We start from the raw sequence: 15,920 nt of genomic DNA, 5'->3' as shown, positions 1-15,920 counted from the left end.
TTTCATGTTGACTTTTATTTTTTTTTTGGGCAAAATATTAAATGTTTGTAGTGTCAGAAGTCTCCAAATCTACTTTTTTTCTAAAAAAGGAAAATCATTGACCCCTGACCTCTCTCTTGATACCATCCTGCACACATTGTTAATTTGGTTGGTTGAACTTCCTGAAGATATTGCACATCATACTTCAAGTGCTACATGCATAGAAGGCCTTTTTGAAATTAGTTTACCATGGTTTAGCATATTTTTGTCAGGTTCTTTTTTTTATCTATTTTTGTTATCAACCACAGATTAATGAGAAGTATTTCCACATAAAATTTCATCAGACAATTGTTCTGTATATAAAACCCAGAAATATTGTGTTTGGGTTCACATCCATTATGTAGCAGCTACAGTCTGATCAGTTTCCAAATATCACTCTTTTGGTAGTTTCTTGGTGTTTCTGCCACTATATCTCATCCCAGCGTGGGAGTTCTTCTGCCATGTGGTTGCCGAAATGTTTACAACCCCCCAAAGCTTCATTATGTACCTTTACTGACCACAAAACCCCCAAATGTAGCGGCTACAGTCTGATCAGTTTCCAAATATCACTACTTTGGTAGTTTCTTGGTGTTTCTGGAAACTGATCAGACTGTAGCGGCTACATTTGGGGGCTTTGTGGTCAGTAAAGGTACATAATCACTGTGAAAAAAACTCGAGAAAGCGCCATCAGTTGACATGCGCAATCCAGGGTGAGACTTCCAGGACATCCACGTTCATTCCTTGATTAATCACAGGGCAGCTCAGCATTGTAGCTCAGTATTTGCATGCGCCAAGCTCCTGAGCTGTACTGGTGCTCATTGGGCATCAACAAGGGGACGTATTTCCATACACATAATACAAGCCCTTGTTGACTAGCCCTTGGAGGGAATTCCACCAGGTCGACCAGAATATGCGCCCATGTCAACTAGTAGTAAACCCTTCCATCCTAGGCGGGGTCAACAAGGCTAGATGAAAGGGCACTCATGTTGACCAGCCCATGTTGACCTATCAGTCGACTGGGAGGGATCCCTCCCGGTCAACTATTGTATGTATCAGTTGTCCGGGAGGGATTCCTCCCGGTCGACTATTATATGAACCTGTCCTCCGGGAGGGATACCTCCCGGACGACTGCTCCATACAACAGTCGTCCGGAAGGGATCCCTCCCGGACAACAGGTTCATACAATAGTTGTCCAGAAGGGATCCCTCCCGGAGGACTAATGTATCAGTCGGCCAGGAGGGATCCCTCCCGGTTGACTGCTCCATACAACAGTTGCCCGGAAGGGATGCCTCCCGGACAGCTGTTCTATGTATCAGTCGTCCGGGAGGGATCCCTCCCGGACAACAGGTTCATACAATAGTTGACCGGGAGGGATGCCTCCCGGACGACAGATACATATATCAGTCCTCCTCCCGGTTGACTGATACATAGAACAGCCGTCCGGGAGGGATCCCTTCCGGACAACTATTGTATGAACCTGTCGTCCGGGAGGGATTCCTTCCAGACAACTGTTGTACGGAGCAGTCGACCGGGAGGGATCCCTCCTGGTCGACTGATACATTTATCAGTCCTGCGGGAGGGATCCCTCCCGTTTGACTGATATAGGGAATATTCGCCCGGGAGGCATCCCTCCCGGTCGAGAGGTTCATACAATAGTTGACCGGCAGGGATGCCTCCCGGACGACTGATACATATATCAGTCCTCCGGGAAGCATCCCTCCCGGTTGACTGATACATAGAACAGCCGTCTGGGAGGGATCCCTTCCGGACGACTATTTTATGAACCTGTCTTCCGGGAGGGATCCCTCCCCGTCAACTGATAAATGTACCAGTCGACCGGGAGGGATCCCTCCCGGTCGACTGCTCCATACAACAGTCGTCCGGAAGGGATCCCTCCCGGACGACAGGTTCATACGATAGTTGTCCAGAAGGGATCCCTCCCGGACGGCTGTTCTATGTATCAGTCAACCGGGAGGGATGCTTCCCGGAGGACTGATATGTGTATCTGTCGTCTGGGAGGCATCCCTCCCGGTCAACTATTGTATGAACCTGTCATCCGGGAGGGATCCCTCCCGGACGACTGGGAGGGATCCCTCCCAGTCAACTATTGTATGAAGCAGTCGACCGGGAGGGATATCTTTCGGTCGACTATTCTATTTATCAGTCAACCGGGAGGGATGCCTCCCGGACAGCTTTTTCATGTATTAGTTGACTGGGAGGGATCCCTCCCGTCGACTATCCTATGTTTTTGTTGGACGGGAGGGATCCCTCCGAGTCAAGTACTGTATGAAGCAGTCGACCGGGAGAGGTCCCTCTTGGTTAACTGTTCTATGTACATATTTGTCGACCAGGAGGGATTCTTCCCAGTCAAAAATTGTATGAAGCAGTTGTCCGGGAGGTATCAGGATCCCTCCCGGACAACTATTCTATGTATCAGTCAACCGGGAGTATCAGTTGACCAGGAGGGATCCCTGGTGGATTTTGCCTAGTCGGTTGGCTGGGGGGATTCCTCCTGCTTGACAAAGGTGCTGACATGTACCTAGGTGCTACTGCCATGCCAGCTGAGCAACTCAAAAGTGAGTGCACTAAGTTAAGGTGCAGCTGGTGTGACTAAGTAGAGTCTTAAAATACTGCTTAGCCTGGGCTGTTGAGCAACTTCCAAATATTCCAGGTTGCACCACCCTGGGATTTGCTTTGTATCAGGCTTGTTTCAAGGGGGACTGAACTCCAGTATACTGCATGTCAACTGACACCAGTTTCTCGAGTTTTTTTCATAGTGTAATGAATCTTTGGGGGATTTCCAACATTCTGGTAACCATATGGCAGAAGAATACCCACGCTGGGATGAGATATAGTGGCAGAAACACCAAGAAACTACCAAAAGAGTGATATTTGGAAACTGATCAGACTGTAGCTGCTATAATTAGGGGTTTTGTGGTCAGGAAAGGTACATACTGAAGCTTTGGGGGCTTGTGAACATTTTGGTACTAATATTGCAGAAGAATTCCCATGCTGCAATGAGATATCACCCCCCAGGGAGTGCCAGAGCTGAATTTGATGTGAGTTTTGGTTGGATGTGAGCCTGATGTGCATCAGTAACTCATCCCTAAATGAATTGAAGTGGATGCAGAAGTGAGTCAAAAGTCAGTCAGAATTGATTTGGGAGTCAACACAATGTTGTGTAGAATTCTTTTGTTTTCTAGGTGCAACTAGAGGAATAAATATGATGAAATGATATTTCACCCAAGTCCAACTCATCAATTGCTCCTGTTTGATGATGTCAAAGAATAGGAAAGCAAAATTGCCATCATGCCTGTAGAAAAAATGAGTTTCTTGTAATTCACATTATATGCCCTCATGTAAAAATTAAAGTAAAAGTCAACTTGGTATTATTGGGTTTAGAATTTTGGAATGTGGTAATGTTGCAGTAAAATTAGTGAAACCCATTTTCTTGGAAATGCTGTAATTAATTTGAATTTGGCTAAAAAAATGGCGATAAACTATTGTATTGGGGTGAAAGTCTGAGGTAAGTCAATGTTGAATTGCAGTGCCACCCCAGTTTGGCCACGTATCCTGGCCTCTTCACAAAAATGATTGTTTTTTTTTTTTTTTCAAAATCCACATGTGCACATGCAAGTGAACTTTTTTGCAGTTTGCTAATAGTCACCCTAATGTACGCGCATACATTGAGGTGGAAATAGCACAGGATGGGCCTTTCACAGCCACATGAAAAGTAAAAACTTTGTGTTGAGACACCAATTGTCCCCCTGATGTACGCAAGTACATGAGGGGGACAATATGACATATTGCACCTTTCACATTCCCATGAAAAGGACACACTGGTCATGGAGCCAAGAAAGGCCTATATTTTGGATGAATTCTGGATGAATTCCAGATGAGTTCTGGATTATTCCTTGGCAAGTTATGGTTTATTTCAGGATGATTTCCAACTGATTTCAAGCTGACTTCCAGTCTTTTTCATACCTATTCAATATTTTTTACCAAAGGCCTCCAACACAGTTATGGAAAAAAGTTACGGTGAGGCACTCCCTGGGGAGTGGGAACATATCTCCCCTGGTGTATAGTGGCAGAAACACCAAGAAACTTCCAACTTAGTGATATTTGGGAACTGATCAGACTGTAACTGCTACATTTGGGGGTTTTGTGGTCAGTAAAGGTACATAATGAACCTTTGGGCGCTTGTAAACATTTTGGTAACCATATGGCAGGAGAATTCCCACGCTGGGATGAGATATAGTGGCAGAAACACCAAGAAACTACCAAAGTAGTGATATTGGCAACTGATCAGATTGGAGCTGCTGCATAATGGATATGACCCCAAATACAATATTTCTGGGTTTTATATGCAGAACAATTTTCCAATGAAATTTTATGTGGAAACATTCCTCATTAATCTGTGGTTGATAACAAAAGTAGATCCAAAAAAGAACCTGACAAAAATATGCTTAACCATGGTAAACTTATTTCAAAAAGGCCTTCTATGCATGTAGCACTTCAAGTATGATATGCAATATCTTCAGGTAGTTCAACCAACCAAATTAGCAATGCATGCAGGATGGTATCATGAGAGAGATCAGGGGTCAATGTCTTTCCTTTTTGGAAAAAAAGTAGATTTGGAGACTTCTGATAACATCAATTGTTGAAGTAAAAAAAAAAATGAGAACCCTCAGCCACCCTGGATTAATCCTAAAACTTGCAATGTCTTTTTTTCAGGAAGAATTGAATGGTGTATGTAGAAATTTATGAATGTTATCAGGCAAAAAAAGGAAAGATTCCTGTGGCTTCAAGCTATCACAGGGGGAAGTAGAAGAGTATTAAGGAGACATAGAACACAGACAAAGGTATCAAGAGGAATAATAAAAAAAATTGATCAATATAAATTGATCAATATACGCTATATTGATCAATATACAACATCTCAAATTCATCCATGTTGGTAGTGATAAGCACTGAGGATGATGTCTGAAAAGCACGCTAGGAAAGCTCACGGAAAGTCACGTGCGGACCAGAATGCACGGATTGCGGATTTTGGATTGGGTATTTGTGGAGCGGAAAAGAGAGGGCTGGACTGTGGCGGACTACACACGTGGACTGGTAGCAGGGGCGTGTCAGCGGGTGAGCCACCACAGCCGAAGCGGGTTGTGGAACCAGGGTGGAGGTGGTGGCAATAGAGCGACTGGCGGGGGCTAGACAGAGGACGGTGGGATATTGACATCAGTTTTTCACCATTGATGGACCTGGCATGGAGCTGGACTACATTGGTGGAGGTTTTCTTCTTGTTGTCACAACTCACATAGTATGGGTAAGTTTGAGCTAGTCTTTTCAGTACATCTTGTTGATCATATGTCAGGGCCGAGGCATCCATCAGGCTGCTCCAGCCAAGGATCATCACGTTGTAGAGCGTCTCGCGCATGCTCATCATCAGGAGTGGTATGAGTGTCTGATTGCCGGTGTTGAGGTCACTGAGTTGATTATCTACTCCACCCAATTACCCGTGTTGACCGGCCATTGGAAGGGGTACCGGTGTGTACACCACGGGTCATGCCGGATGTCCATGGGACACCTCTTTGGAGATGTCCCTGGACATCCGGCTCTTGCAGGGCAGGAAACATCCGCAGGATGTTACTCTTCATGACAGATACAGATGTATCCCAGCTGAGTATCCACCAGATGGTCTTGCAGCATCCACTGGATGTAACCCAATCATCCGCCGGATATCACAAACCATCCTCAGATGGGAAAAATATTTGTCCAGGTGCGCTGGCCAGTGCACTCCTGTAGTGCGCACCAGGCTCCGTGACGCGTGAGCCAAGAAGCAGGGGGGCAGAGGGCAGTGCAATTGGGTGCACTGGGTGATCAGGCCCAGGTGCCTCGTGGTCACTGAGACTAGGAGTTGAACACCCAACCTGCAGCATCAGAGGTCCCGGTGAAGGCAGCCCTTCCCCACTACGGCAGGGGGCATGTGTACTTGCCAGGAGCACAAGCGGTTCATATCAAGTGCGCACTGGGTTGACATCCATTGGACACTCCAGCCAGAGTGTCCAATGGATGATGACTCTCAGGATGTCCAGCAGACACTCCAGCCAGAGTGTCCAATGGATGTGACCCTCAGGATGTCCAGATGATGTCTTTGAGGGCTGAACATCACTTGGACGCATCCAAAAGCGTCCAAGTGATGCTCAGTGCACCTGGCATCTGCTGGATGCTCCCCGGACATCATGCAGACGCTTTTCAGCCCAAAGCATCTGCGGGATGTCAGCCTTTTCCAAAAAGGCACCCCGTGGTGTATGCTTAATGGAGTCTAAATTTTTAGGTTCCATGTTGGATGGCCAGAAATGGAGGACTTCCCGTCATTCTGTGGGCTCAGATTTTTCTAGAATAGAGGACTTCCCGCCAATCTGGAAACCCAGATTTTGCAGGGAAATCTAGGCAGATCTGGACAATTGAGCCTGGATTGGAGGACTTCCCGTCGACTTTGAATAAATCTGGAATTCCAGATTTCGCAGGGGAATCTAGAATCTGGAACTCTGGATCCCTTCAGGGAGCTTCGGGTATTGAGCTATTCTAGGGCCTCATGTAGTCATCTGCTAGTTATAGTCTCAAGTAGCTCCGCCGCAGTTTAGACCCAGTTGTAGTTAGATTTAAGAGCCTGCGGGCAACCTTGTACCGGTTCCCTTTTCTTCTCTTCATTCACTCAACTTGGTCTCAAACCTCTTTACTGATCCACGTATCATTGTGTCTCAGGTCTGTCTTGTCTTTCACCAACTTTCTCTATGCTCGCTTTTCACTCACATAGGTTGTATTAGGTTGGATCTTTCAGTGTCTCATTCAGTGTGTTCCACGGTTGGCTCACACCCATCTCATTCGTCTAAAAGGTGTGCTTGAAATATGATTCACTCAACTCGGTCTCAAACCTCTTTACTGATCCACGTATCATCGTGTCTCAGGTTGGATCTTTCAGTGTCTCATTCAGTGTGTTCCACGGTTGGCTCACACCCATCTCATTTGTCTAAAAGGTTGGATCTTTCAGTGTCTCATTCAGTGTGTTCCACGGTTGGCTCACACCCATCTCATTCGTCTAAAATCGGGGACCAAGATTTCACTGCAAAAGCTGAAATCTGTTGCCTCAGATCTGGATTTCCAGATTGATGGGAAGTCCTCCATTTCCCCGCAAAATCTGAAAAAATCTGAGTTCCCAGATTGACGGGAAGTCCTCCAATGGTTTACCGTTTTTGGTGGTGATTTTATGGCCTAAAGGAGGACCAGCAAGAAATTTTTTAAGGCTCCGCAAGAAGCATTTTTATCCAATTGTGAACCCCCCTATGACAAAGGAATTCCATTCTGATTTTGGATGTTGGATATGAGATTCCATATTGTGCTGCTCTACGTCTTGATTCTTGATCAGGTTCAACCCTTAACAGAACTGCTTGCTCAAGCTCTGTCTCAGCATGCGCTTCGTTAATGGCGCATTCACACCTGAAGGGACCCCGGCCCCTCTTTTTAGACATCAAAGTTGTGTCAATCGGCGTTGAGCAGGACGTATACCGTATGCATAGGTGTAAGGCGATAAGAATCAGATGGAAATGCTTCTCCTTGACCGCTTGGAACTTCAAATTCGAAGCGTGATACATATCATGAAGCCTTGAGGCGCATGCCGTCGATTTAGCCCTTTAACCGATGAATCAAAAATTTGAATGATGAAAATGGCACAGATGGGTCCCCCAATTGATATAAACGGACAACCCCAAAAGGAAGTACCTGGAACAAGCTTGTTGAGCGCCTCCGATGCACCGAACATCCCCTAGCTGAAGTCATGCCGAGCTCAATGTGTGGCATGCCGATGAGTTTTCTGGTCGGCCATCGCAATCAGGGATCATAGAAAGTGACACAAGCAGGAGTTAAATATTTATGCGAATTCGGGGGACTAGAGGCTCTACATTAGGTTGACATGAACCAATATGATGGCATCATTTAAATTCAATCCAAGCATATGGCCCGTAGTCACACCCATATGACGCAGGGCCTCGAGAGGTGACGATGCCAATATTAGAGGTTGATCCGAACACGAACTTGGCGGAAGAGTTGAGCCAATCAATTATCGAGGATGGCCCAAGGCGCAAGTCAAAGTTGGGGCGCAATTGAGATGTAAGGTAACGATGTCATCAACTTGTGCGACATCTGAAGGTTGGTTCAACTTAAAGATCGATGGATAAAACTTCGTGGTCCAAGGCATCGTTCCGGGAGTTCTGACACTTATCTGGAAGTCGGATAGCAAGAAGCATAAATACCGATCCCGCCCCAATTTTCCAGCTCCATCCCGCATCATCAGATCGCACTTACATATTTACATACTCTAGTACTTGCTCAGTATTACTTTACTATTGTAGTCAATAAGCTCCTCGTGCAAGCATGTCTTTCCCAGAGACTTTGTCGCCCAACAGCTATGTCACGCTGAATTCGGGTTGGTTCGAAAAGTTTGCCTTTCAATGGCAGCGGATTTCGTTAACCGGGCAATCTTCTTACTTCTATTTCTAGGTCATCGGATGCCAGTCGTTGGTTTCGGTTTGTACAAAGCAACCGATGCTGCTAATTCGTGTAAAGAAGCGCTCAAGGTTGGATATACGCACATCGATTCTGCTCGTCATTACGAGAACGAGTCAGCGGTAGGGGAAGTACTGCGCGATTGGTACGTTGCTCTCCGTCTATTTTTTTCATCTCCTGCTTCAATCGCAATTAACTTTTGCTGGCTTGGTGGGCTGCTGCAGCGGGAAAGATCGCGACGCAGTCTTTCTGACTACCAAGGTGAAAGCACCAGAGCATGGCTATGAGACCTGTAAAAACGCGGTGATCGACTCAGTAACCTACCCCAAACCCGATCGTTGGGACTTGATTCTCTTGCATGATCCTACCGCGGGCTCTCAAAAGCGAATCGAGTCATACAAGGCACTGGGTACGCATTAGGAACAAAAGTCCAAATTTGTCGAATTTGATCTCATCCTACTTTACTTCGTTTGCGTAGCCGAAGCTCTCAAGGAAGGAAAAACCAAATCAATCGGGGTGTCTAATTTTGGCGTGCATCATTTGCAAGAATTAGAAGCTGCAAACGTTGGACCATTACCGGCGGTTAACCAAGTAAGTCACACCCTTTATTCATCAGAATGGACTCACTCGCGCAATCAATGATCTTTCCCCAGCTGATCAAGGGTCATTCATAGGTTGAATTACACCCTTGGTGCCAACAAAGATGGATAGTTGACTACTGCAAAGCCAAAGGCATTTTGATCGAAGCTTATTGCCCGATTGTAAGAGGCAAATACATGGATCATCCAACTGTTGTTAGTATTTGCAACAAGGCAAGCCATGATTCACCTTTTTCTATTCCCATGACGTTTCTTTCGTGGCTTATTTACAAGCTATTGTGATCCGATCAACCTGAACAGGTTGGCAAAACAGGTGCTCAAGTTCTGATTCGATGGTCCCTTCAACACGGATTTGTCCCGTTGCCGAAATCAGACAAGGCTGAGCGCATCCAAGAGAACTTTGATGTGTTTTCGTTCGAATTGGACTCCGAATCCATGGCCCAGTTAGATAGTCTTGACCAAGGTGATGCGGGTGCAATCAGTTGGAATCCTACTAGAGTTGATTGATTAGCCGTAGCTTTTGTCACGCAAATAGATGCAATTTTCCTACTGGATCTTTTATTGGAGGCGATATGTTGTAACCCACTCAGTTATACGGTTTTCTTTCACTGAATGCGCGTTGCAGTAAAGAAGTGCTTCATTTTCTTTGTTGATTTGGTTAGCATGGAAAACGGTTCAACATTGAACTAAAAGCGAGGATCCTACACACGGGATGTCGTCCTTGTTGGTAACATGGACCCATCTAAAATTGCTATATCATTAAATCTATATATATCTACGAAAATCTAAAAATCCACAGGAACAAAAAAGGTTTACTACATCGGATGACAAAAGGAATCAAGAATCCTACGTTGGATTAGTAATCTACAACTTGAACTTTCATCGAGCCGGATTTCGGATCAGCAGCTGTGTTGAATGCTTCGATGGCCTTTTCGAGGACGAATCGGTGAGTGATAAGAGGTTTGACATCGATCAGTCCGGTAGAAACCAATCGGATGGCCTTGGGGTATTGGTTGGCGTATCGGAATCTAAGGGTTTAACACAGAATACCATCGACGTCAGTTGTACGGTTTCAGGAATGTTTCCGCAATGCTGATCTAGCGCCGATCATGAAAAGAGAGCTTACTGGAATTGTAGGTCGATTTCGTTCTCAGCCATGTGCATGAATGGAAGGGTTTGCTTGTCCTTTCCGACTCCGATGACGAACACCTTGCCTCCGAACTTGACACTCTGGAAAAAACATTCGAAGTGATGGGTGTTGAGGAACATGATCAGACGCAACAAATATGAGACAGGGCTGTGAGACTCACGAAGATTGCGGTGGCGATGGATGACTCAAACCCGGTACATTCCATTGCTACGCGGGGCTTGCATCCCATGGCAGCTTGAATTTGTCCAGCGACGTCCGTCTCAGACTCTCCTAAGGAGATCTTAAAGGTCGAGACACTAGGCACGAGACGTTTGGCACAATCCAAGCGGCCTTCGGAAAGATCGGTGATGGCGATTGGACAGGCGCCAGCGGCGTGGCATGCGAGAAGAGTGACCAGCCCGATGGGTCCGGCTCCACAGATCAACACTGGGTCGCCGAGTCGGACTCCGGCACGCTCGATGCCTGCCAGAGCAACGGCCAGCGGCTCGAGCAATGAACCCTCTTCGTAGGAGACGTTCGGTGGGAGTTTGTGGAGCCAGCAGCTTGGGTGCGCGTGATAGCGGGTCATGAGGCCATGGTAGGGTGGAGTGGAGCAGAAGATGATCTCCGGGCATGCATTGTATTGGCCTGTCAAACAACGCATCGGATATGAGCTCGTCTATAATAGCCATGCCTCGTCAGATTCGAAAATGGCTTACCTGTTCGGCACATCTCGCAGGTTGGCTTGGAGCACGGGATCCCGGCTTCAATTGCAACTCGATCGCCTTTGTGTTGCAAAAATGGTTCAGGTGGATGTCTCTCAAGGGCGCGTTGCTCCGATATTTCTTAGTGACTGAACTTACCGACTTCAAGATCGGTTACTCCTTCCCCAAGCGCAATCACTTCCCCAGCTGATTCGTGCCCGGCGCCACACTGTAGGAAACAACAGCCAACATATCAGAGAGTGTTGATCACAAGTATGAGTTACGTTTTGCTCACCTCATGTTTCACGACCATCTTCTCGCCAACCTAAGGAGGACGATATGTGCCAAGCGATCGGTTAGGTGGAAACATTCACGATTCTGCAGACGTCGAAAGTGGCGAACTCCAACTTACTCGTGAGTGTTTCCAGAAATGGATGTCACTGCCGCAGATACCAGTGGCCCGGACACGGACTAAAACTTGGCCTGGATGGACTTCAGGCATCGGCTTTTTGACCATGTTGAGCTGCAACAGATGCCCAGATAAAAAGTCCAAGTAGTTAGATGGAAGAACTTGGCTTGCAAGACGACAACGAAAACAAGGAAGACCGACCTGTTGCTTATCATTGTAACAACAGGCAATGTTCTTGTTGTCATCCGAATAAGCCTTGACTTTATTCATGTCCGTGAGAATCTCAAACTCCTCCGAGTCTAAAACGCGCTGCGGATCATACAAGGATGGGTTGATTGATTGGAAGACTGGGTCCATCGCCGAGGATGTTCCGCACATAGCTCTTTACGGCTTTCTACTTTGGAAGTGAGGGAGGGGGATGCGAGTGCGTAGGGGTAAAGAGGTAGATAGGGTGTGAAGAGTTACAGGGAGGGAACAGGGTGGGTGTGTGGTGGAGTATTAGGGGGACACAGAAACAACTGGAGGTGAAAGGAATCTGGAGGTGGGGGATGGTTGGGCGGAAAGGACGACTCCAAGTGCCGGCTTAAATAAAGTGCGCCAGTCGGCTTGCTGACTAGCCTCCAGGCTTGGCAGCTCGCTCGGGAAAACAGGGGGCTTGGTTTCAAATTCAAGCGGTGCCCAGTTGGATTGAATTGGTGTCCATCTGATTCTGGCCATCGGGCATCTCAACCACAACTCGATCCGTCCCCCAAACTTCAAATGTATAGCTTGTCACGATCAGGTGAAAATTCGAACTGATCTTCCACAGCTGGCGCCGTGGAAACTGTTCAGTGTGAACTCGCAACCATCGAATCGACCGTGAGAAGTTGGTTTATGTTGTATCCCGGCCACCAACATGGTTTGAATTGCTGTGTGTACACCACCAAGCCATCTGTACCCCACAAATCTGTGGGGTAAAGAGCGTTGCTGAGCGTTGTCGATATGTAGTCATGTTTCGATCAGCAAGCTTGTATAGGGCGCAGAGGGCGGAGCCTTGCGGAGCATGTAGGGCGGAGTTTGCCAAGCTGTGAGTGTCACGACAACAGAACGATGCGCACTGACTCCTTGGCCATCTGACCATCGGTGTGCAGTGTGCACTGTGGACGCCGCCGAGGAGGACGAACTTCGGCTCGCTGCTTGGATGGGGCCGGCCCCTTATTAAAATGGCGCTTCCACTGGCGCCGCGGGCAAGATCATACAATTCATCACCGCGTGCGAAGGCCGCGGGGGCCGAAGTGCATCATTATTCTCGAGTGTTTCATTTCTCGCCCCATTTCGTGATGACAAAGAATTTGGATAGTCTTTGGCTCATAACACGAAAACTTTGGACACCTTACCTGATGCATTTCTCGAGATATACATCACCATGCAGACTGTCATGAGCTTACATCAAGCGTGTACCGTAACCAAAATTTGAGGATTGATTTTTTGACTTCTTACGCTCCAGAAATCCAGATTTAGACTTTTGTCAAAACTACCTTCTTGAAATGGGAAATTTGGCCCAAATTTTGTAGGATTATCTACTGTAGTCTATGTGAGCCTGGACTGTGAAGGGAGGACTTCCCTTTGGTTTAGAATACCAGCTAAATGCTATTTCCTATTTCTATTTTCTATTTTCAAAGGGGAGCAAAAGTGGTTTCTATGCTAAGAAATGGAAAATAGAAAATGGCCTGCTTTATGAATCTCCAAATTGGCGGGGAGTCCTCCAGTTATTGGATGATTTCCCATTGGCAGCTGGAAAGCTCTATATGTCTGTCTAAATCCAAAATTAAGACACCTACCCAAACCACAAACAGTGCACATGAAAGCAATGAACCACAGGCTTAGGAAAACATTTTCATTTTTACCAAAAATTAAACCTTTGGGTTTTTCAAGTGAGATCTGGGAGGCTCCAGTCCCAGACTCAATGGGAATTCATCCAGTAGAGCTGCTTTCATCCTGCCTTAGATTTCTAATCAGGTTACAAACAGTGGATGACTTCCCTTCACATCTGAGATCCTCACAGCTGTGGATATAGACCCAAAAAGCTTATATTTTCGCAGGGAAATCTAGCCTTTGGGGTTCAAGATCACTTCTGGGAGGCCCTCAAATTTTGACAGGAAGTCACCCAGTTAAGTTGATTTTTTGCTGGCTAATTTTTAGGAAAAGTGAGTCAGTTTGTTCATGACTCTGTCCAGGGACAAACCTGCACAGAGTGCTGGACAATTCTAACAGATTTAAACTGCCTACATAGTGCAGTTTGAAACCAGCTTGTTTCATCACTGGAGGAATTTCCAATGTCTCAAATGTTTAACTTAGAAGGAGTCTAGGAGGGGCTATAGCCTATACCTTACTTGCTGGTGAAAATGGTTTGAGATCAAGCTTTCACCAGCCAATCAGGTCACTTCCTTCTAAATCAAGTCACATATATGCAACATCCAGGGATTTCTCTTGTCAAATCATCATCATCTTCCACTTGAGGAGATTTATTGGAATTCAATTTGTACATCAGGAACCTTGAGCTGCAGGGTCCAGGATAGGAATGAAGTGAACACCACCAAAATAGATCAAAAGTGTGTCCTTTTTAACGAATAACTTGATGGGTAGGGGGTATGCCAGTTAAAATGGGTTGCACTCAACCCCTCTAAAATCAGTTTGTATTACTTGAGTCAATTTAATTAAGCAATTCAGACAGACAGGAAGTCCTTGAGTCCAATCTACAAAAAAAAATTGGATTACAACACCCAAAAGGAATCATAGAGTGGAGGACTTCCCTTCAGCTTTGAAGACAGTCTAAATGCCATTTTGTATTTCTATCTTCTATTTTCAAAGGGCAGCAATAGCAGCATGTATGCTAAAAAATATTAAAATAATAAAGTTTCCAGCTTTCTAACCCAGAAGGAAGTTCTCAAGTCTTGTTATGAGGGTTGGTCTCTCAACTTTACAAGCAGAAAAAGCATTCTCCTATGTGGCATGTGAAATCTTCTTGGTGCTTCACCTCTGTTCTTGTGGTGCCAATTACCAATACTTACCATGATGTGTGTTGAGTAGAATCAGATCTTGATGAAGAAATCCTACAGGCTTGAGTTGAAAAAACAAAGTATTTCAAAAACAAATCACCCAACATGCCTGAGGATGGGCGGTTAGAACACCAGGGGAGATTTGTTCCCACTCCCCAGGGAGTGCCAGAGCTGAATTTTATGTGAGTTTTGGTCGGATGTGAGCCTGATGTGGATTAGTAACTCATCCCCAAAATAGTAAATTGGATGGAGAAGTTAGTGAAAAGTCAGTCACAATTGATTTGGAAGTCAACACAATGTTGTGTAGAATTCTTTTGTTTTCTCTGTACAACTGTAGGAAGAAATATGATGAAATGATATTTCACCAAAGTCCAACTCATCAATTGCTCCTGTTTACTGATTTTTAAGGATAGAAAAGCAAAATTCCCATTCTCAAAAGTAATTCCTCCAAAAAAATGGGTTTCTTGTAATTCACATTAAATATTATATGCCCTGATGTACAAAATTAAACTAAAAGTTGACTTGGTATTATTGGGTTTAGATTTTTGGAATGTGGTAATGTTGCAGTCATTGAAATTGAAACCCATTTTCTTGGAAATGCGGGAATTAATTTGAATTTGGCTGATAAAAATGACAAAAAACTGTTTTAATAGGGTGAAAGTCTGAGTTAAGTCAAGGTTGGATTGCGGTGCCAATTCACTTTGGCCATATATCCTGTCCTCCTCACAAAAATGATCTAGTGAATTTTGTATTTTTTTGCTTTTCAAAATTCACATGTGCACATGCAAGTTAACCTTTTTGCACTTTGCTAATAGTCACCCTGATGTACGCGCGTACATTGAGGTGGAAATATCACAGGATGGGCCTTTCACAGCCACATGAAAAGTAAAAAAATTGTTTTGAGACACCAATTGTCCCCCTGATGTACGCGAGTACATGAGGGGGAAAAAATCACAGGCTGGGCCTTTCACATCTCCATGGAAAGGACACACTGGTCATGGAGCCAAGAAAGGACTATATTCTGGATGAGTTCTGGATGAATTATAGATGAGTTCTGGATGATTTTTTGGCAAGTTATGGTTTATTTCAGGATGATTTCCAACTGATTTCCACGCTGACTTCCAGTCTTGTTCATACCTATTCAACATTGCTTTACCAAAGGCCTCCAGCACAGTTATGGAAAAAAGTTACGGTAAGGCACTCCCTGGGGAGTGGGAACATATCTCCCCTGGTGGAAATCACTAAGATTGAAGATTAGTGCACAATTTTGGCTTGCTATCCTGGTGTTAGCAAACCTCTTCCCCAAGTACCATCAGGGTCTGGTTCTAGCTTAACAAAGCCTCTTGGGCGGAGGGTCCGGGGGACCCCGCCCGGAGGGCTCTCCGCAGGAGAGGCTTATGAGTTATGTCTTGATTTAAGCAGGAGCAGAAAGGATCTGCTACACTAAAAATCCCAACCAAT

The 15,920-nt window shown here is 45.5% G+C and overlaps 2 protein-coding genes across 2 annotated transcripts; one reads left to right on the top strand and one right to left on the bottom strand.

The window, feature by feature from the left end:
- Positions 1-8,448: 8,448 nt before the first annotated feature.
- PtA15_4A849 (uncharacterized protein) lies at positions 8,449-9,686 on the top strand (the record flags this gene model as incomplete). Its single annotated transcript, XM_053168775.1, has 6 exons — positions 8,449-8,500; positions 8,575-8,725; positions 8,805-8,989; positions 9,059-9,171; positions 9,255-9,392; positions 9,480-9,686. The coding sequence occupies 6 exons, from the start codon at positions 8,449-8,451 to the stop codon at positions 9,684-9,686; spliced, it is 846 nt and encodes a 281-aa protein (XP_053019951.1).
- Positions 9,687-10,035: 349 nt separating this feature from the next.
- PtA15_4A848 (uncharacterized protein) lies at positions 10,036-11,778 on the bottom strand (the record flags this gene model as incomplete). The annotated part of the gene is made up of 8 exons (XM_053168774.1): positions 10,036-10,207; positions 10,306-10,409; positions 10,490-10,956; positions 11,028-11,093; positions 11,172-11,241; positions 11,308-11,337; positions 11,425-11,535; positions 11,623-11,778. The coding sequence occupies 8 exons, from the start codon at positions 11,776-11,778 to the stop codon at positions 10,036-10,038; spliced, it is 1,176 nt and encodes a 391-aa protein (XP_053019950.1).
- Positions 11,779-15,920: the final 4,142 nt, after the last annotated feature.

Source organism: Puccinia triticina, chromosome 4A (assembly GCF_026914185.1).
Source record: "Puccinia triticina chromosome 4A, complete sequence".
NCBI classification, from domain to species: domain Eukaryota; kingdom Fungi; phylum Basidiomycota; class Pucciniomycetes; order Pucciniales; family Pucciniaceae; genus Puccinia; species Puccinia triticina.
This window is presented reverse-complemented; position numbering and strand designations above follow the sequence as displayed.